The following is a 22682-nucleotide window of genomic DNA, read 5'->3' on the forward strand; positions in this document are numbered from 1 at the left end:
GCTACTGCTCTTCCTGGAGACTTAGTAAGGACTGTGTCCACTTGAGCCGTGGCAAGGTTGCTGTCTGGGACTGTCCTCTGCCACAAGCCCGTTTCCCCCTTTATACTGTTTGTAAAGAGAAACTGTAGTCTCCTCCCGACCATGTATTTTTAAATACTGGTAAAGCTTTTAAATTGGCACACAAGTACAGACTGTGCTCATTTCTGTTTAGTATCTGAAAACCCGATAGATGCTAACCCTGAAGAGCCTGCTCTTCCGTGTGCTACGTAGCACCCACCTGGTTAAAATCTGAAAACAAGTACCCCTTTGACCTTTCTCCACTGAAGCTTCCACTGCCCTGGCAGCTCACCTGGGCCCAACTCAGAAACACTAGCCAGCAGAGCTCTCTCTCACGCTGATCCAGCCAGGCGCCCTGCTTAAGTCAGTAGAAGCTTGCTCGCACTGCCCGTTCCTACTTTTCCGAAGTACTGCGTCACTTCGTCGTAAGTAATGGCCCCTGTGCCTTCTTAGTCCAGCAGTCAAGCTTTTGGGAGACATGAAAATGGGGAATTCACACTGGGTTTCTGGACTGTAGTATTGGAAGCCTTAGTTATATTAATAAGCCTATAATTATACTCTGATTTTATGGATTTTTGACATTTACACTTGTCAAAATGCAGGGTTTTTTTTTTTTTTTGGTGCAGATGATTAAACAGTCTTCCCTATTTGGTGCAATGAAGTACAGCAGGTAAAATGGGGGAGGGGTAAATTATCACCTTTAACAAAATTACATGTTTTTATATATATTTGGAATTGTTAAATTGGTTTTGCTGAAACATTTCACCCCTGAGATATTATTTGAATGTTGGTTTCAATAAAGGTTCTTGAAATTGTTACCAGTGAATTCAGTTTATAAATCTTATTACAAAAGACTTACCCAAGTACCTGAAATAGCTGCCAATAGACCAGTGAGAGGTAGGTTCTCCTCTGCCCCTTATTACTGACCAAAAAAAGCTGGACATCAATTTTTTAGTAAACCAAAAAATAAGTAAGTCTCAACAAATGCCTTTGCCAAAATAAGGTTTTATTTTGAAAGACACTGAGGAGGGAAGGAGGCCTAAGACCCAACGGATGTAGGATCCAAATCTGGATTCGTGCCAGCCCCACCAATGCTCTCTGTCAGGCCAAGAAGGTGCTTTCTTTGGTAATTCATGTTTTTTGGCTTCCTGGAGAAGAGATCTTTTCCCACAAGCCATCTTCATTTTTTTTGTAGAGTAGGGCTTTATTTCCAGGAAACAGTGTATTAGCTGGAGATGGGTGTTTTTTTAAAAACATCAAGGTAGATCTAATATGTTCAACGAAGTGGGGCGGCTCAGCCAGAGGCGAAGTAGAAAGATTCTGAAAACACAAGATGGTGGGGATGAGAGAAGTCAACCTTACTGTCCCCTGCTTTGATAAAGATGTCAAAGTATCTTTGTTCTTGGACACAAATATATATAGTAAAATACGTAAGAAATGAGGTGGCCTGGATTAGTAAGAAAAAAGTTGATTGCTTACTGCTTTACCCACACACATTTCCATCCAGGACTTGACACATTCCCATTTGATATACAAGTTAAATGGGGTCTGTCAATGGCATCCATAAAGTTACTACCCACCGAAGGGAAAGCAGCTATGACCTGGTCTAAACCTTTTTTTTTTCTTACAGATGGGGAAACCAAGGTCCAGAGATTTAAGACTTACCCAGCCTGTAAACTCTCACCTCTAGTATTTGCTTGTCATCTTGCTGCAACCAGAAATCCACATGTGGAAATGCTGTCCAGGAGTACGGTCCTATACGAAGTTGTTCTGTCTGTGCATCGTAAATGCTAATCATCTAAAAAAGAACATGTCAAGGATAGAATTTCAGGAATGTCACCCACTTTTCAAACCCTCCCAGTAACGCAAGCTCCAGTGTAGTCCTTTCATGCATTTATCCGCATAAGCTTCTTAAAACCTGTCTCAAATAACAAAAGCTGCCAGCTACTGAACACGTCCAGTGTGTCTGCTGCTGCACACCGTGGGGCACACACGACTGTGGAGCGCCAACAGCAGTCCCACAGGACGAGGGTGTTTGAGGCTCAGAGAAACGGGGCCCATTTCTCAGGTCATGTGTCCAGTAAGCCTCAGAGCTGGGCCTCAAACCCAGGCACATCTAACTAAAGTCTGTGTTCCTCACTGCCTCATTATTTATACCCCAAACAACTGATCACCTTGCCATTTAAAAGCATACAGTGCCTGCTGCCCCATCAAAAGACGCAGCTAATTTACCAAATGATCCAGTCCCTGAATTCCCAAATTTGCCAGTGGCAGCCTCAGCTTACCCAGCAATATTCACTTTGGTAACTGACACTGAAATATGTTCTGAATATCAACTAAACTAGGCTTGTTACGCTCCTTGAGAAGTCCCAAAAATGTTAAAAGGGTTGGCTCTGAATCCAAACACATTTTCCAGTGAAAACATCAGCATTTCATAAATGATAAGATTTCTTTGGGGTGGCCTGAATGTGATTTGTTTTTTCACATTTTGAGCATTTTTAAAGAATTCTTTAACCCATTCCTCAAATGGCGTATAAACCTTTGATTTTCAGTTTTCTAACTTTTAAAATTAATTTAATTAAGCACCCTAAGGGAATCAGACTTTAAATTAATTTGATCATTATTTTGGGTTAATTAAATTGTTCCAGCAAATTGCTCTTCAGTGACCCGGTCCAAAAGAATGCATAGTCCCGAGTGTAAAGGGAAGAAACCTCTCTCCTGCATCCCAGGTCTCCTTTCTTTGTAGGAACTTTATGGGAAAAGCTCTTACGAAGTAACAAAAGTTTGTTCTCTTTGAATTCGGATGCTTGGATTCACACATACCTCCCACACCTTTTAGGCAGAGAACTGGAGCTGATGTAAAGATGTTCATTACTATTTTGAGACAGTGAGTGTGGGGAGGGCTGTATGTATGTGCTGGTCCCTGATAATTTACAGCTATAAAGAAGCTGACAGCATAAACTTTTCTAAGATCCTGAAAACTTAAGGCCTTGACATTTGATGCCTTTTTTTTTTTTTTAACCCCTTAACAAAGATGATTTGAAACTCACTGGTCCTCCTGCTAAAGTTCGTGCAGCACGCAGCTGCTCCTCCGGACCCCGATCTTGAAAGGAGGCTCTGTAAATCTCTGCAGTCTTAATGTTGACAGCTGTGAGGGACAACAGGATGACTCTGAATTGACAAAAGACCAAAGCGTAAAGTCTGCACAGTCTTACATTTCTACCACCACTCCTAAGAGAAAGACAGGAAAGTGAACAGAATGGCTCCTAAGTGTCTGGAGTTCTCCCTCCCTGGAGGGGGTAAATGCAACGTTTACCCCAAGCATCTCGGTGAAAATCGCTGAGGCCCAAGCTGGACTCGGTGAGATTTTGTTCTAAACCAAGAGGTGCTTTCCACGTGGGAGGCAGCCATTCCTTCAGTCGGACATGTAGCAAAACCTCTGGTCAGCCCTACTGGTGTACGGCCAGGGGTAGGTGGATGAACTGTGATCGTTCTGTTTGAATCTTCACAATTTAGTATTTTATACATACACGAAGTTACAGAGAATAGAACAGTGAACACTGTGTACCTACCACCCAGCTAAATCAATAAGTATCACCCCTACAGCAGAAGCCCTCTGAAATAGAGCCGATTCCATGATGCCTTTTCCATGGGAATCCTGGGGCTGCCAAGCGTGGGGGAGGATGGTTCTAGGTTTTCTCTAGCCTGAGAGTTTTACACTTTGGAGGATTTCTGTTCTCAAGCAAAACCTTCCTCAGTTCCTGATGTATAAAAGGATTCCAGTGCCTGCCTTCCTCCCCCAGAACACTGGCAGGAGAAAAGCTCGCCGGGCCTGGGGTGCTGGGGAGACAGACAGACAGGGAAACAAAACCAGGCACTCTCCCAGCTCCTGGGAAGGGTGGGCATGGCCTGTGCTATTTGCTACCACGTTGCTTCTTCAAAGTCTTAAAAAGTGAATGCTATCTCAGTTTTACAGGTAAAGCTTAGAGAAGTTAAGCTACTTGCCCAAGGCCTCACAGCAGATGTTCGGAGGAGCTGGGATCTGAACCTAAGGCTGTCCCATCCTGACAACAGTGGGGTCATTGGTTTGCTTAATTAGACTTTAACCGCACATGTGACCAAGCCTCCAACCCACAAAAGATGCACACTACTTACCAATGCCATATATTATTGGAAAGTGGTTTTCGTTTTCTTCCCGGTCATTTAATTCTACAAAACAAAAATGTTTAAGATATACTTTTTAAAGAAATACCAAAAGATTATTTTTACTTTGTATAATAAAGGTGGAGGAGGAGCTCCTCAAAGCAGAAAGGGAGGAAAATTCCAGAAAATGAAAGGCATTGTGGCCCTGTTTCCCTGCCCTGTTTCCCTACCCTCTCCCAAGGCAGAGGGGTTTATACTGAACAAACTGGCAGCTGCAGAATCGGTCTCCACTCCCACCCCACCTTCTCCGTGCACCCTGTCTGCCACACGGGTGGCAGCTCCTCTGAGATCCAGTGCCCTCCTTCCTGGGAGACGAGAGGGCCGCATCAGAACTGAGGCCGGGCAGATGGTGGACGAGGGGAAGGGGAAGGGGAAGGCCATCCCATCACAGGAAGAGCTGGAACAGATGGTGGCCAAGCAGTGACAGCAGTGTGTGCCGGTGCTTGGGTCCACTGCAAGACGGGACAAAACAGTCCCGAGACCCACATCTTCGCTTTGGGGCAAGTGGCAGAACTTACCTGTCACACATAATGTCACTAAGTGAATGTCATCTTCTTGCCTGTCAAATTCACCTACAATGAGAATTTTAAGACCGGATGTCAGAAAAGTTCCTCTAGTTACCAAAACAAACTGCTGAGCAAGCCAAGGACATGGAGGGACGGCAGCCAGCTGAGTGTACTCCGCCCTACACCCCGCGCCCACACTGCCACAGCCTGGCCTGTGGGGCCAGACGCTAGGGAGCCGACACCACAGAACCCTGACTGCTAGGAGACGGCCACATTCTCAGCCTCAGGCCCGAAGGAGCCTGGGCTGAGCCTTCCCATTTTTCTCTTCATTCTGAGAGTTTTGCGGGGACCCATGGATTCATAAGATTTTTACTTTTCTCCTAAGTAAACTGTTTTCCTGATTATCAGAGTTACAGAAACAAAAATCTGGCCACTGTAACAGATTTGAAAAATACAGGAGAACATAAGGAAGTCGGTTTTTAACGTCCATAATCCTAGCACTGGTAATAATTAGTGTATTCCATATTTTTCTATGCTCAGCAGAGCTGACCATAAAGACAATTTTATATCTTTTTTTTTTTTTTTTTTTGAGACAGAGTCTTGCTCTGTCACCCAGGCTGGAGTGCAGTGCAACAATCTCTGCTCATTGCAATTTCCACCTCCCAGGTTCAAGTGATTTTCCTGCCTCAGCCTCCCGAGTAGCTGGGATTACAGGCGTGCGCCACCATGCCTGGCTAATTTTTGTATTTTCAGTAGAGACAGATGGGGTTTCTCCATGTTGGCCAGGCTGGTCTTGAACTCCTGACCTCAAGTGATCCACCCGCCTCAGCTCCCCAAAGTTCTGGGATTACAGGAATGAGCCGACAATTTTATATCCTGATTTGCTTGTGCGTAGGTATCTTCCCATGTAATTCTCACCCTTATATGTTATTTTTTAGCGACTACATTATTCTTCTGATAACATCAGATTTCCTGTTATAAGTAATGTTCTACCGCTCATCTTCAGGCTCAAATCTCTATGCACATTTCAGATTATTTTCTTAGCATGTATTTCCACAAGGGGAATTACTGGGTCAAAGCATATGAACTATTTATTTATTTATTTATTTATTTATTTATTTATTTATTTATTGAGAGGAAGTCTTGCTCTGTCACCTAGGCTGGAGTGCAGTGGTGTGATCTCAGCTCACTGCAACCTCCACCTCCTAGGTTCAAGCGATTCTCCTGCCTCAGCCTCCTGAATAGCTGGGATTACAGGCGTGCACCACCATGCCCAGCTAATTTTTTTTTTTTTTTTTTTTTTTGAGATGAAGTTTCGCTCTTGATGCCCATGCTGGAGTGCAATGGCGTGATCTCAGCTCACTGCAACCTACACCTCCTGGGTTCAAACGATTCTCCTGCCTCAGCCTCCCAAGTAGCTGGGATTACAGGCATGCACCACCATGCCCGGCTAATTTTGTATTTTTAGTAGAGATGGGGTTTCTCCATGTTGGTCAGGCTGGTCTCGAACTTCTGACCTCAGATGATTGGCCTGCCTTGAACTCCCAAAGTGCTGGGATTACAGGCATGAGCCACCGCATCCAGCCTAATTTTTGTAATTTTCGTAGAGACAGGGTTTCACCATGTTACCCAGGCTGGTCTTGAACACCTGACCTTAGGTGATCCACCTGCCTTGGCCTCCCAAAGTGCTGGGATTACAGGCATGAGCCACCGTGCCCAGCCAGATATGTACCTTTTTTAAGAGTTAAGTCATGGCAAGACCCTGCCTCTGCAAAAAATTTAAAAATCAGGCCGGGCGCAGTGGCTCACGCTTGTAATCCCAGCACTTTGGGAGGCCGAGGCGGGCAGATCACGAGGTCAGGAGATCGAGACCACGGTGAAACCCCGTCTCTACTAAAAATACAAAAAAATTAGCCGGGCGTGGTGGCGGGCGCCTGTAGTCCCAGCTACTCGGAGAGGCTGAGGCAGGAGAATGGCGTGAACCTGGGAGGCAGAGCTTGCAGTGAGCCGAGATTGTGCCACTGCACTCCAGCCTGGGTGACAGAGCGAGACTCCGTCTCAAAAAAAAAAAAAAAAAAAATTTAAAAATCAGCTGGGCATGGTGGCATGCACCTAGTCACAGCTACTTGGGAGGCTGAGGAGGGAGGATCACTTGAGCCTAGTAGATTGAGGCTGCAGTGAGCCATGATGGCGCCACTGCACTACAGCCTGGGCGGCAGAGTGAGGCCTTCAGTCATGATGCCAAATTGCTTCCCAGACAGGCTGTACCATCATATGAGTAAGCTTACCTCGTGGCCTGGTGGTTAGTCAACACACAACAATGTCATCTTTCTTTCTTTCTTTTTTGAAAATATTTGCTAATTTAGGCCAGGTGTGGTGACTCACACCTGTAATCCCAGCACTTTGAGAAGCCGAGGCATGTGCATCACAAGGTCGGGAGTTCACGACCAGCCTGGCCAACATGGTGAAACCCCATTTCTACTAAAAATACAAAAATTAGGTGGGTGTGGTGGCGCACGCCTGTGATCCCAGCTACTCAGGAGGGTGAGACAAGAGAATTGCTTGAACCCAGGAGGCAGAGCTTGCAGTGAGCTGAGATTGTGCTACTGCACTCCAGCCTGGGCAAAAAAGCAAGACTCCATCTCAAAAAGAAGAAAAAAATTTGCTAATAGGGAAAAAATGGTATCATCAGTGTTTTAATTTTCTGCAGATTAATTAAAATGGACATTTTTGCCAGGAGGGAGGGTGGCTCTGTTTTCACACAATTCAGAGCACTTACTATTTTGGAATGTGTTCACTGCTGTCTTAGTAGAAAATCTTCTCCCCAGCCCTGCTACCCCTACACATGAGCTCCACGCATTCAGTCTTTCTGTGCAATTCCAAGCTGGGCAGTCTGTTTCTCTGTGCTGCTCCAAGTGGGTGTGCCCTTCTTAGGTTTTGTACCAGTTGGGATTTTTAACCCAAGCAAATACGGGTACATATTTATGTCCAATTTGGGGGAAAGAAAAACAATGAACTTACTAAGAAGTTGATGAGTGAGTTTTTGTGACAACTGCCTGTCATCGCTGAAGCCTCCAACGAGGTGCACTTCCAGCCTGGCAAAGAGATGAGATGGGTCAGAGGCCAGAAGAAGACACCAGTGTGTGCGCTGGTCTCACTTTAAACTTTCATTCTCAGTTTCCATGAACCCTTGCTCTACAGCACAGCTTCAGGTCATCTTCGTGCCACCACAAAAGAAAGTATCGGCAGCACACTGCCAAAGCCAGTGGCAAGCATCTGGGGACCCTGCCCAGGGGCCCTGATGACTGAGGGGATCCGTATCTGAACACAAATGTGATGCCGCCTCCATGCACCAGTGGGGAGCTCTGCTCTAGAAGAGCACAGGCACAGGACAGGCGCAGTGGCCCACACCTGTAATCCTAGCACTTTGGGAGGCTGAGGTGGGCGGATCACTTGAGGTTAGGAGTTCAAGACCAGCCTGGCCAACATGGTAAAACCCCATCTGTACTAAAAATACAAAAATTAGGCTGGGCGCAGTGGCTCATGCCTGTAATCCCAGCACTTTGGGAGGCTGAGGCGGGCAGATTGCTTGAGCTCAGGAGTTCGCAACCAGCCTGGGCAACAAGGTAAAACTCCATCTCTACTAAAATACAAAAAAAATTTAGCTGGGCATTATGGCATGCGCCTGTAGTCCCAGCTACTTGGGAGGCTGAGGCAGGAGAACTGCTTGACCCTGAGAGGCAGAGGTTGCAGTGACTCAAGATCATGCCACTGCACTCCAGCTTAGGCTACAGAGTAAGACTCCATCTCAAAAAAAAAAAAAAAAAAAAAAGCCGGGCGTGGTGGCACACCTGTAATCCCAGCTACTCCGGAGGCTGAGGCAGGAGAATTGCTTGAACCTGGGAGGCGGAGGTTACAGTGAGCCGAGATCACGCCACTGCACTCCAGCTCTGGGCAAGTGAGCAAGACTCTGTCTCGGGGGAAAAAAAAATAAGTAAGTTGGGCATGGTGGTGGGCATCTGTAGTCCCAGCTACTTGGGAGGCTGAGGCAGGAGAATCACTTGAACCCAGGAGGCAGAGGTTGCAGTGGGCCAAGATTGCGTCACTGCATGCCAGCCTGGGCGACAGAGCTAGACTCTGTCTCAAAAAAAAAAAAAAAAAAAAAGGTTTGGGGCCAGGTGTGCTGGCATATGACCTCTATTCCCAGCTACTTGGGAGGCAGAGGTGGAAGGATTGCTTGAGCCCAGAAGTTTGAGACTAGCTTGGGTGACAGGGTGAAACCCTGGCTCTAAAACAAATTAAAAAAAAAAAAAAACACTGGGCAACTGCCTGTTGAAAGCCCTCCTTAGGAGTCACACTGCGCATTAGCACCGTGAAGCTCTTGAGAAGTCCTGCGATTGAAAAAATCCAACTAACTTTCTTGAACCCAGTGTTTCCCACACTCATCTACTAACCCCCTTTTCCACAGCCTGTCAACCGGGCGAATTCATGCTTGGCAAAGTGTTGCCAGACTTCACGCTGCCTTCTCACACACAGAATCTTCTTAAGGGATGAACCAGAACCTTGGATGTACCCAACATAGGGCACAGCCTCAAGGGGCCTCATAATAAACTCCAAGTAGTAGTAGTAAGAAGAGCTGTGACCACCATGGCTTTGCTTGCCATTGGGCCACCAGGTTTGCCTCTGACTCCGCAAGCGATCACAGTTCTACAATGGATCAGGAAGAGCTGACAAGCATGTTCTGAGAACCGTGGAGCGGAGTGTGTGGCAACATAATGGCAATGATTATGTCCCCCTGCGGGCGCCAAGATAATAGGAAAATGAAAATACCATTTTGGGCCTGCATGGGTCACATGTCCATGAAGCCAGCCCAGCCTCGGCGCAGACCGCAGAGGCAGAATTTAGAATCGATCCGTATTGACTAGCAAAACTCTCCCAGAGAACTCTCTCTTTCCTTTTTTGACTTCTAGGATTGTAAGCCTTTGTATATGATGGGAATAGTTCACTCAATGGCTGCCTTACACTTCAAATAAAATGATAACAATGCCTGCCAGGTCTACACAAAGACAAAGCAAGGAGAGGGGACAGGTGTGTGAACGGTGGTCTTGACAGCAGGCCTGTGTCATCAGCCTCCACTTAGCTCCTGTGTGCTCCAGCACATTGAGCCTCAGTGCCTGTCTCTGTCAAATGGAGGCAGCGGATACTTTACTGCAGTGAGAGAGGATGAGGTGCTGTGGGGGCAGCTGGGCTAGAGGCCGCTTCTTATCCAGCAATCCTTGGGGAAACTACCAATCTGCTGGAATTTAAAACTGTACCCCTCAGCTGGGAGGATCACTTGAGCCCAAGAGTTTAAGACCCGCCTGGGCAACTTGGCAAAACCCTGTCTCTACAAAAAAAAAAAACCAACTAGCTGGGTATGGTGGTGTACACCTGTGGTCCCAGCTACTTGGGAGGCTGAGGTGGGAGAATCACCTGAGTCCACAAAGTCAAGGCTGCAGTGAGCTGAGATCACACAACTGCGCTCCAGACAGGGTGACACAGCAAGACCCTATCTCAACAACAAAAAGAGAACAAGAAAAAAAACTACATGCCTCGCCCCCTAGCGGTCCCCACATCTTCCTGGCCTCGTTTTCTCCACAGCCCCGCCTCACCAGCCAACACCCCATCTTGTGTACAGTCTCTCGCCTTCGGAATACAAACACCTTGGGCCAGGCTTTCTGTCTACTCTTCACTGCTGTGTCCCTAGAAACTACAAGGTGTAGGTGAGAGGAAGCATTTAACAAGCAACTGCGGGAGGAATGACTGCATGAAGAGCTACCACACCCGGGGGGGAGGGCAAAACAATGTGAAAATCGCAAACTCGACATTCCTGAGACATCAAGTTCAAAGTCAAGCCTTCCATCTCAAATCCAGCATGGACTCCTTGCCTGTGCCCAGCACCCACTCATTCACTCAACCAATGCTGACACGGTGCCCATGTCGTGCCAGGTTCTGTTCCAGGGGAACGAGGCAGACATGACGTGGCAACATCCTGTGTTCCCCTAACAGCTTCCACGGCCACGTCCTGTACGCGACGGTTCCAAGATCTCAATTCACCTATGAGAGCAGCGTGGATCTCACCTTCCACATTGAGCGTGGTCAGAAAAGGATTTTATGGAGTTCATGATCAAGGGGACCTCAGCCTTGGTGTCGGTTCCATCACAATGTGTCAAGCAGGTGGCCCCATTACCTGAAGAACAAGGGTGAAAGGACTCAAGTTATTCCTGATGCGAGTGCAGTGCGCAGGCCGAGACTCCGCCTGTCCCTCCGGACCGCCTTGTCTTTGAATATCCTGTAGGGGAAAAACGGAAAGGTCTGCTGCCCAGCCAACCCATTCTGACCAGGACACCAGGGAGACACCATGCAGACCAGAAAAAAGGTCAGCGGAGTCCGCTTCCAACAAGACACCAGGAAACTCAATGCGAGAAATTCAATGGTCCCAAAGGTTGGGTCAGTTTAAGTAATGGTTTCCTTCACCTCTCTCATCATACCTGTGTGCCTCAGGACCACAATGTGACAAGTAGTGGCATCATCAGAACCCAGAATGGAGATGGAGCCTGTTTAAAAAAGAAATAAAATAAAATATCCAATAGCCTTTTGGGATAACGCCCAATTCACTGCTTCCTAACCTACCATCCTTTGGGGAGGTCACTGCAAGCTCTCTTTGCTGAACATACAGAAGGCCCTGGGGTCCCACTTGTTGAACAGACTGACCTCTGAGAAGTCTGGCTCTTTCCTGTTTAATTAAAAAAAAAAAATAAAATAGTGATGTAAATTAGTGAGGATGGAAAAACTAAAGATGTGGAGAGAGCCAAAGCGGGCTCTGTGTGGGCAGCACGCTAGTGCGTGGGGAGTGTGTTAGCGGACAGAGAGGCTCAAAGAAAAAGGCAGCAGCCACGGTCATTCAGAACAATGCAGAGGGAACGATGCGGTTCTGCGCGGTGGTTTTTTTAACCTATGAAATCAGATGTCATAGTAACCCATGAAATGAGATGCAAAAATCCTTTATTAGGGGTTCCGAAGAGGAATTTACGGTCTTAAAGAGATAGGGCCTCACTATGTTGCCCAGGCTGGTCTTGAACTCCTGGGCTCAAGCAATCTTCCTGCCTTGGCCTCCCAAAATGCTGGGATTACAGGCATGACCCACCACACCCAGCTATCACAGTTCTTTACTAAAGAGTGTGAGACTCTTAACAATTTTACCATTGTAAAGAGAATCAGATTACACAGGAATAGTGGATGGATGGCTCTGAAATCACATCCCCTCTTTTTTTTTGAGACAGTCTCTCACTCTGTCACCCAAGCTGGAGTACAGTGGTACAATTTCAACTCACTGCAGCCTCCACATCCCAGGCTCAAGCGATCCTACCACCTTAGCCTCCCAAATAGCTGGGACTACAGGCTTGCACCACCACACCCAACTGATTTTTATACTTTTTGTAGCGACGGGGTCCCCCTATGCTCCCCAGGCTGGTCTCAAACTCCTGGGCTCAAGCAATCCACCCACCCAGGCCTCCCAAAGTGCTGGGAGTACAGGCGCACACCGCCACACCTGGCTGATTTTTATACTTTTTGTAGAGATGGGGCCTCCCTATGCTGCCCAGGCTGGTCTCAAACTCTTGGACTCAAGTGATCCACCCACCTTGGCCTTCTACAGTGCTGGGATTACAGGAATAAGCCACCATACCTGGCCTCCGCTTTTTTACCTTAGTCCCTAACCTAGTAATTTCACTTCTGGAAATCTGTCCTAAGGAAATAACTCAAAATATGTTCATCCCTGTGTTATTTCTTTTATCTTTTTTTTTTTTTGAGACAGAGTCTCACTCTGTTGCCCAGGCTGGAGTGCAGTGGCGTGATCTCAGTTCACTGCAATCTCCACCTCCCAGGTTCAAGCGATTCTCGTGCCTCAGCCTCCCCAGTAGCTGTGGGATTACAGGCGTGCGCCACCATGCCCGGCTTTTCGTGTTTTCAGTAGAAACTGGGTTTCGCCATGTTGGCCACACTGGTATCAAACTCCTGGCCTCAAGTGATCCGCCTGCCTTGGCCTCCCAAGGTGCTGGGATTATAGCATGAGCCCCGTGCCCAGCCCCCTGTGTAATTTGTAATGGCAAAAAGCTGGGGGCAACAATGGAAGAGGTAAGGAAATTATGCACAGAACCAAGTCACAACCACTAACTGCACAGTCATGAGAAATGAAAACTATGGGAAAAAGTTTTGAAATGCTAATTGAAAAGCAAGATACAAAAGTATAAAAAATGTTTTAAAGAGCTATAAATGTGCCGTTAATACAACGATTAAACGCTTATACCCATAGAGAAAAACACTGGAAGGAAATAGCACCAATACAACCATGGCTGTGCCAAAAGGGCAAACATGAGTGATTTCCTGTTGCTGTTGTCCTCTCTTCTCTCAATGTTCTATCACGTAGTTATTATTAGAATATAAAAACAAAATGGATAAGGCAAATTTACGAAAGGTATGTTAATACTAAGTGTCAATAATCTGAGTATTTGTACAAACTTACTTCGGAAGCTTGTAAAAAAAATTAAGTGGTTAAAAATTCAAGTGGTTATTTAATGAAAACTTTTTCAAAAATGTTAAATTGATACAACACTACAATGCATCATAATTTCCTTCTTACTTGCAACAAACTCCTGGATGAACAAAATCTTCCTCAAATGTCTAGACAACGTATGTATGTATTGCCTACACGGGAAGACAGTTGTGCAGTCTTAGTCTTCTATCAGCTTCTTGCCATTTCGCATGACTGGTGCTAATTTAGGTTACTGTCCACTCAATAAAACATAAAGCAGCTGGGTGTGATGGCTCCCAACTGTGATTCCAACACTTTGGGAGGCTGAGGAGGGAGGACTGCTTGGGCCTCAGAGTTCAAACCCAGCCTGGGCAACAAGGAAGATCCTGTCTCTACAAAAATTACAAAAATTAGCTGGGTGTGGTGGCAGGTGCCTGTAGTCCCAGCTACTCTGGAGGCTCAGGGAGGAGGATCACTTGCAGCCAGGAGGTGGAGGCTGCAGTGAGCCATGACTGCACCACTGCACTCCAGCCTGGGTGACAGACCAAGACCCTGCCTCCACAAAAAAAAAAAAAATTAAGATTAAACTAAAAGAAGACATGTAATAAACATAATGATCAGCTTGATTACTTACATGGCGTTTTCTTCTGTTTATAAACTTCCATTAACTGGAAGCAAGGTGTCAATGAAAATGATACAAGCCCCTCAATTTAAGAAACAAACTAAGGATTAAATGAACTGCAGTGTAAAATTAGATCGGCAAGACAGCCTTGCTTGCTCCAGAAGTCAATGAGAAACAGGTGTGACTGACTGCGCTAAAACTCGGAACACCTCTACAGGTGAAAGCCTCTCATTTTCATTCCACTTCTTACCTCACCTATTCAGAATAACAGGGGAGAGAATTCAGAATTCCCTCTTGATTACTCTTGAGATACTTACCTTCTGCTTTTTTCTTTGAGGGAAGGGAAGAGAAGGGAGGGCGCAAAGGCGAATCGAATTTTTAACACTCATGTTCACAATTGGGTCACCACTCAAAAGCAAAGCTATTTGTGAGAAATTAATTACTACTTTCACAAAGACCAAAAATCATGCCTCTCTTCAACACAGCTCCTACGATTTCCCAAAGAAATAAAAGCAAAAATTATCAGAAGAGAGAATGCCAGAAAACTAAAACAGCAGACTGCTTTGCTCTATTTTATTTTTTAATTTCTTTTTTTAGACAGGGTCTTACTGTCTCCCAGGCTGGAGTGCAGCGGTGAGATCATGGCTCACTGCAGCCTCTGGCCTCAAGCAATCCTCCCACCTCAGCCTCCCAAGGAGCTGGGAACTACAGGCGTGAGCCAACACACGTGGCTAATTTTTGTACTGTTTGTAAAGATGGGGTCTCCCTGTGTTGCCCAGGCTGGTCTCGAACTCCTGGCCTCAGGTGATCCTCCTGCTTCAGCCTCCTTTGCAGTAGCTGGAACCACAGGCGCACGCCACCACACTTGTGCTAGGATTATAGGCATGAGCCACTGTGCCCAGCCTCTACTTTATTTTTAATTTTTTTTTTTTAGAGACAAGGCCTCACTCTGTTGCCCAAGCTGAAGTGCTGTGGCCAGATCATAGCTCACTGCAACCTCAAACTCCTGGGCTCAAGCAATCCTCCCACCTCAGCATCCTTTGCAGTAGCTGGAACCACAAGCGCATGCCACCACGCTTGGCTAATTTTTGCTCTTTTAAGTAGTGAAAAGAGTTTAGCCAAACTTCTCTTCTTTGGAAAAATACACAGTCCTACTTTATAAATTCATATGCAAGTAGTCCCAGTTTTCTTAACCTCTAATATTCTCTAGATACTAATATTTGCTTAAAAAAAAAAAAAACAACTTTTCCCTCAGTCCCTCATCCCTAGTTCCCAATTCCTATTCAATGGCAGTATTCTCTTAACCCAGTGACCAGCAGATTTTCTGAAAAAGGCCAGACAGTAAATATTTGGGGTTCTGCAAGGCCGCAGTCTTTGTCACAACTGCTCAACTCTGCTGTTATGAAGTGAAAGCAGCCACAGACAATACAGATGTGGCTGTGTTCCATTAAAACTTTATTTATAGGTGACACTGAAGTTTTAATTTCAATACCATTTCCATCTTACAAAATATTATGTTGATTTTTCTCAACCTTTGAGAAATATAAAGACCATTCTTGGCCTACAGGCTATACATAAACAGTGTCCGGCCCATGAGCTGTGGCTTGTTGACCTGTGTCTTGGCCAATCACCTAGCTGTGACCTGGGGGATGATCATGTGACCCTCACCCCTGCTGTCCTGTTTGTCAATTCTTCCTTTATAAACAGGAGAGGGGCATGAAAGTGATTTGTGAACTGTAAAGCACAATGCTATATAAGAAATTACGAGGCCCAACACAGTGGCTCACGCCTGTAATCCCAGCACTTTGGAGGCCGAGGCGGGAGGATCACTTGAGGTCAGGAGTTTCAGACCAGCCTGGCCAACATGTTGAAGCCCCATCTCTACTAAAAATACAAAAATTAGCCAGGCATGGTAGCGGATGTCTGTAATCCCAGATACTCGGGAGGCTGAGGCAGGAGAATCGCATGAACCTGGGAGGCAGAGTTTGCAGTGAGCCAAGATCGCGCCATTGCATTCCAGCCTGGGTGACAGAGCAAGGCTCCGTCTCTCAAAAAATAAATAAATAAATAATAAAAAAAAAGTAAATTATATACAAAGAAAAACCTTCATTAGGACTTTCACCAAACTGAAGAATAGTTGTAGTCATACGTTATTTTTTTCTTTTCTGTATTATTATATTTTGCTTTCCTACAAAGAGGACACCCTGCTTTATTATATAAAAATAATCCAGGCCAGGCGGAGTGGCTCACACCGGTAATCCCAGCACTTTGGGGGGCCAAGACGGGCAGATCACTTGAGGTCAGGAGTTCAAGACCAGCCTGGCCAACATGGTGAAACCCTGTCTCTACCAAAAATAAAAAAATTAGCTGGGCGTGGTGGCAGGCGCCTGTAATCCCAGCTACTTGGGACCCTGAGGCATGAGAATCGCTTGAACCTTGGGAGGCGGAGGTTGCAGTGAGCCCAGATTGCGCCACAGCACTCCAGCCTGGGCCACAGAGCAAAACTAAGTCTCAAAAAAAAAAAAAAAAAAACACACCAACCCTTTAATGTCTCCCTGTTGCTAAGTAAGTAGGTGAAAGGTCCATCTAAGCCCCTTGGTCATTTGGTCATCTGGATACAACCCACCTCTGTAGGTTTACTTTCCATGCTTCCCCTCCTCACCCTGGCTGCTCCGGAGAAACTGGCCAGGCCACCCACCCACTGGGCCCTTCCCCTCCTGCCCGCCGTGCCCCAGGTGGCTTGCCCAGCTGCGATGCCCTCACCCTTCTTCTCCTTTTCAAATCTCTCTCGTGCCTGCATCCTTCTTCACTTACACTGCCGCAAATCAAAGTGATCGCCCCTTCCAAAGTTCCTGTAACACAAACTGGTCCCCAGTACATAGCCTTTCTAGGACACGCCTTCTTAAACAGGCCAAAACTTTGCTTCCTTCGAGAGGAGCAGCCCCGGTGTCACCAAATCCCCCTCTACACTTAAGTGTGCAGCCCGGGACGCCCATCTAACTTTCTATCACCGACATTTTCAAACAGACATAAAAGTAGAGGGTCCCCTAAATTCTTCAGGCAGCTGAAGTTATTTTTCCTTGGTGAGTCCTACTCTTGACTTCGCTAGTTAACAGGACAGTAACACAATGCAAGGATAAAGTGACATGCCACCACGCCTAGCTCGGTGCATGGTGGCTAACAGACGATGGTCGGTCCTGAAATGCAAGCTGAGGATCACACAGAGCTGTCTGCCTTCTCCCCGTCAGTAAGTCCTTGTCACCCTTCAGAACACGTTCAGGGGTCATTTTGTGCCCTCATTTATGCAACAAATCTTTACTGAGCGCCAATTCTATGCCATGGACCGTCCTACGCTCTGAGGATACAAAAGTGAGGACACTACTCTTATCTGCCTTCAGGAAGCTTACCTTCTGGGACAGATCAAATAGAGAACAAACAAGCAAACAAAATAATCACAAACTGTACAGCTGTGACAGATGAAACCTCTAAATGCCTTCCCCAACCCAAGACACTTGGTCAGGTTCCTGTGCTTCACATCTCAGAGTGAAAGGGGACGCTTTTTCTCTATGGCACTTAACAGTTTATAGTATTTGAGCCTTCTTCCATCAGAAATCATTCTCCCTTCTAGACCATAAACACTCCGAGGGCAGGGACAGTGATCACTACGGTGCCCAACAGATATTAGGGGCTCGATATTTGACTCTCAAATCAACGAACTGATTGATTCCCCTTTAACAGGATCTATGGCAAGTAGGAGTTTGCCCCCGCCACCACGCCCCGCTCTTTTTAAAAACTAAGAACCCCCTTGCCAACAGTCCCTGCAGAAGCGTGGACAAGAGTTCAGAGATCTATTTGAGCATAAAAGCAGAAAAAAACAAAAACAAAACCCGTGCATCAGGGCGTGGTCCTATGGCCCAGCTGCGGAAAGCAGGGCTCTCTCTTCCGGCTAAAAATAACTCGGTGCCCTACGCCCCGGGGGTTGGGGAGAGAGAGGAGGAAGGACTGGGGATCCCCGCCAAGATCCCCCAGCCCAAACGCTCTCCGAAGCCCACCCTGGAATAACCTCCTGCTTCACGGGGACGCCAGGACGAGGCAACGTTCACCGCAGGCTGCGGGTCCCCGAAGGCGGGCAGCCGGATTTGCCTAAACGGACCGAGCCCTCTGGGGGCTGCAGCGGGGTCCCGGCGTGTCCCCGAGCAGCAGTGCTGTGCGACCTTGGGCAAGTCACCCAACCTCTCTGGGCCCCCGTCCCTGTCAGAGAGTGGCCTCCGCGGCAGCTGGCTGAAGTCTAAAGAAGGCAAAAGCTCCCGAACCCCTCAAGGGGAAGACGCGAGCCAACGGCCGGGGCTCCGGATGTGCCAACAGCGCCAAGTTTCAAGTCTGTGTCGCTTGAGGCGGGCGGCGGTGGGGTGAGGAGGGTGCTCGCCCGCCCTGCAGCTTCCCCTCGGGCCCGCCCCGAGCCCCGCGCCGCGCCCCACTCACCTCCAAAGGCGGGTGGGCTCGGACGAGGTCCCCAGCTGACTGCGGCAGCCTCACTCGCCGCCCCTCGACGAGCAGCGGCATCGCGGAGGCGGCCGCCCAGGCAGACCCAGGGAGGCGGTGGCCCCCGCCCGCAGCCCCGGGCCGCCCGCCGCCCCCGCCCCTCGGGCCGCACGTCCCGCCTCGTCCTGCCCTGCCCCACCGCCGGCGCTGCCGGGAAGTGGAGTCCAGGCGGAGGCGGCGCCGGCCGAAGAGACTGGAGAAATCCAGGACAGGACCGCAAGGCCTCACGGGAAATGTAGTCCAAAGCCAGGAAGCGGCCCCGGAAACAGCCCGGGGCCCGCCTCCTCCGCAAGGGGAGCTGGGAAGTGTAGTCCCAAAAGCGTGGGAGTGAAGGAGGGGGGAAAGGGGAGCTGCCAGGGAGCACCTGCACCAGCCAAGAGAGCCTCCGGGAGAGTTCCCGGGGCGGGTTCTGGCTCCGACTGCTGCGCTTTAGGTCATTGCTCCACGCTTCCCAGGTGTGTGACCTTCCACAAGCTTGAGTTTGGGACCCTGCTGTGCAGCTCCGTAGGATTGCATTCAATGAGTAATAATAAACCTAATCAGGCGGGCATGGTGGCTCATGCCTGTAATCCAGTCACTTTGGGGGGCCGAGGCGGGAGGATCGCTTGAGGCCAGGAGTTGGAGATCAGCCTGGGCAACATAGTGAGACCCACCCTCCCCCATACCCGCGTCTCTGCCAAAAATTTAAAAATTAACTGGGCATGGTGGCATGCACCTGTAATCCCAGCCACTCTGTAGGCTGAGGCGAGAGGATCTCTTGACCCCAGGAGTGGGAGGCTGCAATGAGCTATGTTTGGGCACTGCAGAGGGAGGCTCTGTTTCTAAAAATCATAATAAAAATAAATGTAAACGGTCTTAAACTGAGAAAATATATCCTGAACTGCGCTAGCCCCACGTATTAAAGAGATAATCGATTAACACGTCGTGATTGGAATCCAATAGGCCACTCACAGGTGGGCTGGGAACCGTGGGGTAAGGATTTGCGGATACTGACTGCAGAGCCTAATCTGAGAACAGGTCCCCAAGGTGAGAGGTGTCTCACCGTGGAGCTCTCTTCTAAAACTTGGAAATATTGCTCAAATTCATCCGACTCTGCAGCACATTAACAAAAAGTAATTTTACAAAAGATACAGTGGTGAGTTTACAAAAGATACAGAGGAGCCACATGATAGAGCAGAAATTTTATTAGAATTTTATCATCTGTATTCATCGTCTTCTTTCATAAATCTCCCCCTCAGCTTACACACCCCATTCAACAAAAATACTAGGAAATTTACTGCAGTAAAGAAGTGACTGTAGAAGATGGTGTTCCCATCGCCAGGTTACCCAACTTCTCACCCAAAATAACTCTATTTCTAGCTACCAGGAAATTATTTCTCTGTATTATTACACCTACATTTCTCACTTGTCCTCACAAATGTAGGAGCTACTATCAACACCTCCATTATAACAGATACAGAAACTTCCTCAAAGTAGTAGAAATAAGTAGTAGAACGAAGACTGAACCTAGCTTTGCCTGATTCCAAAGGCAGTGCTCTCCATCACTATAAGATGCTCCTAGACTGTAAACAACTCATTCTAACGCAGGTGACATTAAGTTAAGTCCCAACTAGGAAGCTCGGAGCTAAAAACGGTTTGAATCCGGGGTTATCAATGACCAGCAGGCTGGCCTGGAGCAAGTTACTCAACTTCCCTGAACTGGTTTTGTAGAATAGCATGTTTGTTTCACCTGGTACATACTAAACACTCTAAAGATAGCTATTATTGGAATTGCAGAGCAAAGAGTAGTCAATCAAAGTGAGGCATTTGGAAGTGCAAAGGTGAAGAACAAGGTTCTGTGGGTTCTGCCTGGGGCTGGCACAGTTTGCCTAACTGGTTTTTCATTTTTGGGTGATCTTTTTTCAAGTAATCTCAGGTTATCAGTCTCCTAGGCTGAGTCCTGTGTTAAAGGACTAAATGAGTCAGATAACAAGCAGGAAACACTCCCCTACCTCTCTTCCCACCCCAGCTCCACAAATTTTAGTCTATAGGCAATGAGGAAGCAATAGCAGGTGTGTGGCCAGCACTGTGGCTCATGCCTGTAACCCCAGCACTTTGAAAGGCCGAAGGAGGACTCACTTGAGCCCAGAAGTTCGAGACGAGCCTGGACAACACAGGGAACCCTGCTTCTCCAACAAATACAAAAATTATCTGGGCATGGTGGCAGGCCTGTAGTCCCAGCTACTTGGGAGGGTCAATCAAGCCCAAGAGGTCAAGGCTGCAATGAGGCACGACTGCGCCACTGCACTCCTGCCTGGGTGATTAGAGCAAGACCGTCTCAAAAAAAAAAAAAAAAAAAAGAAAAGAAAAAGAAAGCACTAATTACAATGTTGGAAAGCCTGTTTCTTTAAGATAGGAAACCAACCTGCCTACCTCACAAGACAGCTGATGGCAAGGTTCAAAGAATATATAAAGGGAAATATTTTGTAAATTACAGTTTTTATGAGGCCAGACATGGTGGCTCACACCTGTAATCCCAGCACTGTGGGAGGCCAAGGCGGACAGATTGCTTGAGGTTAGGAGTTCAAGACCAGCCTGGCCAACATAGTGAAACCCCATCTCTGCTAAAAATACAAAAATTAGCCAGGCATGGTGGTGCATACCTGTAGTCCCAGCTACTTGGGAGGCTGAGGTGGGCGGATCACTTGAACCCAGGAGGCGGAGGTTGCAGTTGTTGAGCCGTGATTGCACCACTGCACTCCAGCCTGGGTGATAGAGTGAGACTCTGTCTCAAAAAAAAGAATGATGAATGTTATACAGAACCTTACTAAATATTTAGTGAAAGGATCCCAATTTGTGTTTCAAAATTTTTAATGTAGAGATGGGGGTCTCACTATGTTGCCCCAGCTGATCTCAAACTCCTGGCTTCAAGAGATCCTTTCGCTGGCTTCCCTAAGTGCTCAGATTACAGGCATGAGCTACCACACCTGGCCCCAAATTATTAGATACATTATAAATCCTACTCAACGATCCACAGTCAGACTGAAACACACAAAAGGAAAAGCATTTGATGGAAGAAAACATGGTAGAAGAAAACATGGTGGAGCTTTGGATGTTCAATTAGTTGAAACAAAAAAGGATGCAGTTGTAAACCAATGGACAGTTCTCAAGGCAGCCTGCACCTTTCAATCACCGGAGGGCTTTAAAAACCATCCATGTCCAGACCCCTCTTCTGGAGACTGATTCAATCAGAGGTTGAGTTGGTGTGATGTGAGCCTGGCCATCCTTAGTTTCTCAGCACTCCCTGAGGGACTGATTCTAGGGCATAGCCAGGGTTAAGAACCACCGTCGTAAGCACTGCTCGGCAAGGGAAACACGCTGGTTCCTCCTCTCCAGTTCAGATCTAAGTTGGTACCAGGGAGGTAGGTATTATGGAAGAAATGGAAGTTATCTTTAACCGAAAAAAACTTCCCATGAAAGTGCTTCCTTTCTTACGAGAAAACAACGGCCATTAACTTGTACATGCATCAAATCCTTAAAGCCTTACACTAGTATCTTATTTCCATTTTACAGTTTAATTAGCGCTCAGAGAAGTTAGGTAACTTGCTCAAGGTCAAACAGCTGGTTAGGAAAGGAAGCCCGTTGCACTCGGTAAGTTGACTTGTAAAAATTCAGCCACTTCTCATCAAGGAAGACCAAATCAGAGAACACAGACAAAAAGACAGACCCTGGAGACTCCTACAACTGACAGCTTGCTTTTTTTTTTTTTTTTTTTTTTTTTGAGACGGAGTCTCGCTCTGTCGCCCAGGCTGGAGTGCAGTGGCGCAATCTCGGCTCACTGCAAGCTCCGCCTCCCAGGTTCACGCCATTCTCCTGCCTCAGCCTCTCCGAGTAGCTGGGACTACAGGCGCCCGCCACCACGCCCGGCTAATTTTTTTTTGTATTTTTAGTAGAGACGGGGTTTCACCGTGGTCTCGATCTCCTGACCTCGTGATCCGCCCGCCTTGGCCTCCCAAAGTGCTGGGATTACAAGCACGAGCCACCGCGCCCGGCGACAGCTTGCTTTTTAGTGAAAGGAAAAATTCCCATTGTTGGCAAGTAATTTATAAGGAGATTTCACAGTATTTTTCCTCATAGATGTCCCTGCAAAGCATGTAACTTTCGGAAAGAAGTTCTGCTTCCCTTGGACCTGCTCAAGCCT

The 22682-nt window shown here is 47.2% G+C and overlaps 2 protein-coding genes across 9 annotated transcripts in view; one reads left to right on the forward strand and one right to left on the reverse strand.

Moving 5' to 3' along the window:
- PDXDC1 (pyridoxal dependent decarboxylase domain containing 1) overlaps positions 1-1817 on the forward strand; it is a 62592-nt gene extending 60775 nt beyond the window's left edge. For all 6 annotated transcript variants that reach the window (XM_032144962.2, XM_058434094.1, XM_058434093.1 and 3 more), the window contains one exon: positions 1688-1817. In XM_032144962.2, the coding sequence (XP_032000853.2) occupies positions 1688-1747 (60 nt within the window). In that variant the 3' untranslated portion in view covers positions 1748-1817. The remainder of the gene's footprint in view (positions 1-1687) is intronic.
- Positions 1051-18627, reverse strand: NTAN1 (N-terminal asparagine amidase). Of its 3 annotated transcripts, XM_032144965.3 has the most exons (10): positions 18443-18627; positions 11439-11541; positions 11297-11362; positions 10887-10995; positions 7788-7861; positions 4779-4832; positions 4213-4266; positions 3108-3205; positions 1742-1855; positions 1051-1377 (listed from the first exon to the last, which is right to left on the reverse strand). In XM_032144965.3, exons 1-10 carry the CDS (start codon positions 18521-18523, stop codon positions 1189-1191), a joined length of 942 nt encoding a protein of 313 aa, XP_032000856.1. In that variant the 5' UTR covers positions 18524-18627; the 3' UTR covers positions 1051-1188. The 3 variants fall into 3 exon arrangements, with proteins under 3 accessions (XP_032000856.1, XP_032000857.1, XP_032000859.1); XM_032144966.3 differs by lacking the exon at positions 11439-11541 and having other exon boundaries at positions 18443-18625; XM_032144968.3 differs by lacking the exons at positions 11297-11362; positions 11439-11541 and having other exon boundaries at positions 18443-18625.
- Between the last annotated feature and the right edge of the window lie 4055 nt (positions 18628-22682).

This window comes from Hylobates moloch, unplaced genomic scaffold (genome assembly GCF_009828535.3).
Source record: "Hylobates moloch isolate HMO894 unplaced genomic scaffold, HMol_V3 SCAFFOLD_23, whole genome shotgun sequence".
In the NCBI taxonomy this organism is placed as follows: domain Eukaryota; kingdom Metazoa; phylum Chordata; class Mammalia; order Primates; family Hylobatidae; genus Hylobates; species Hylobates moloch.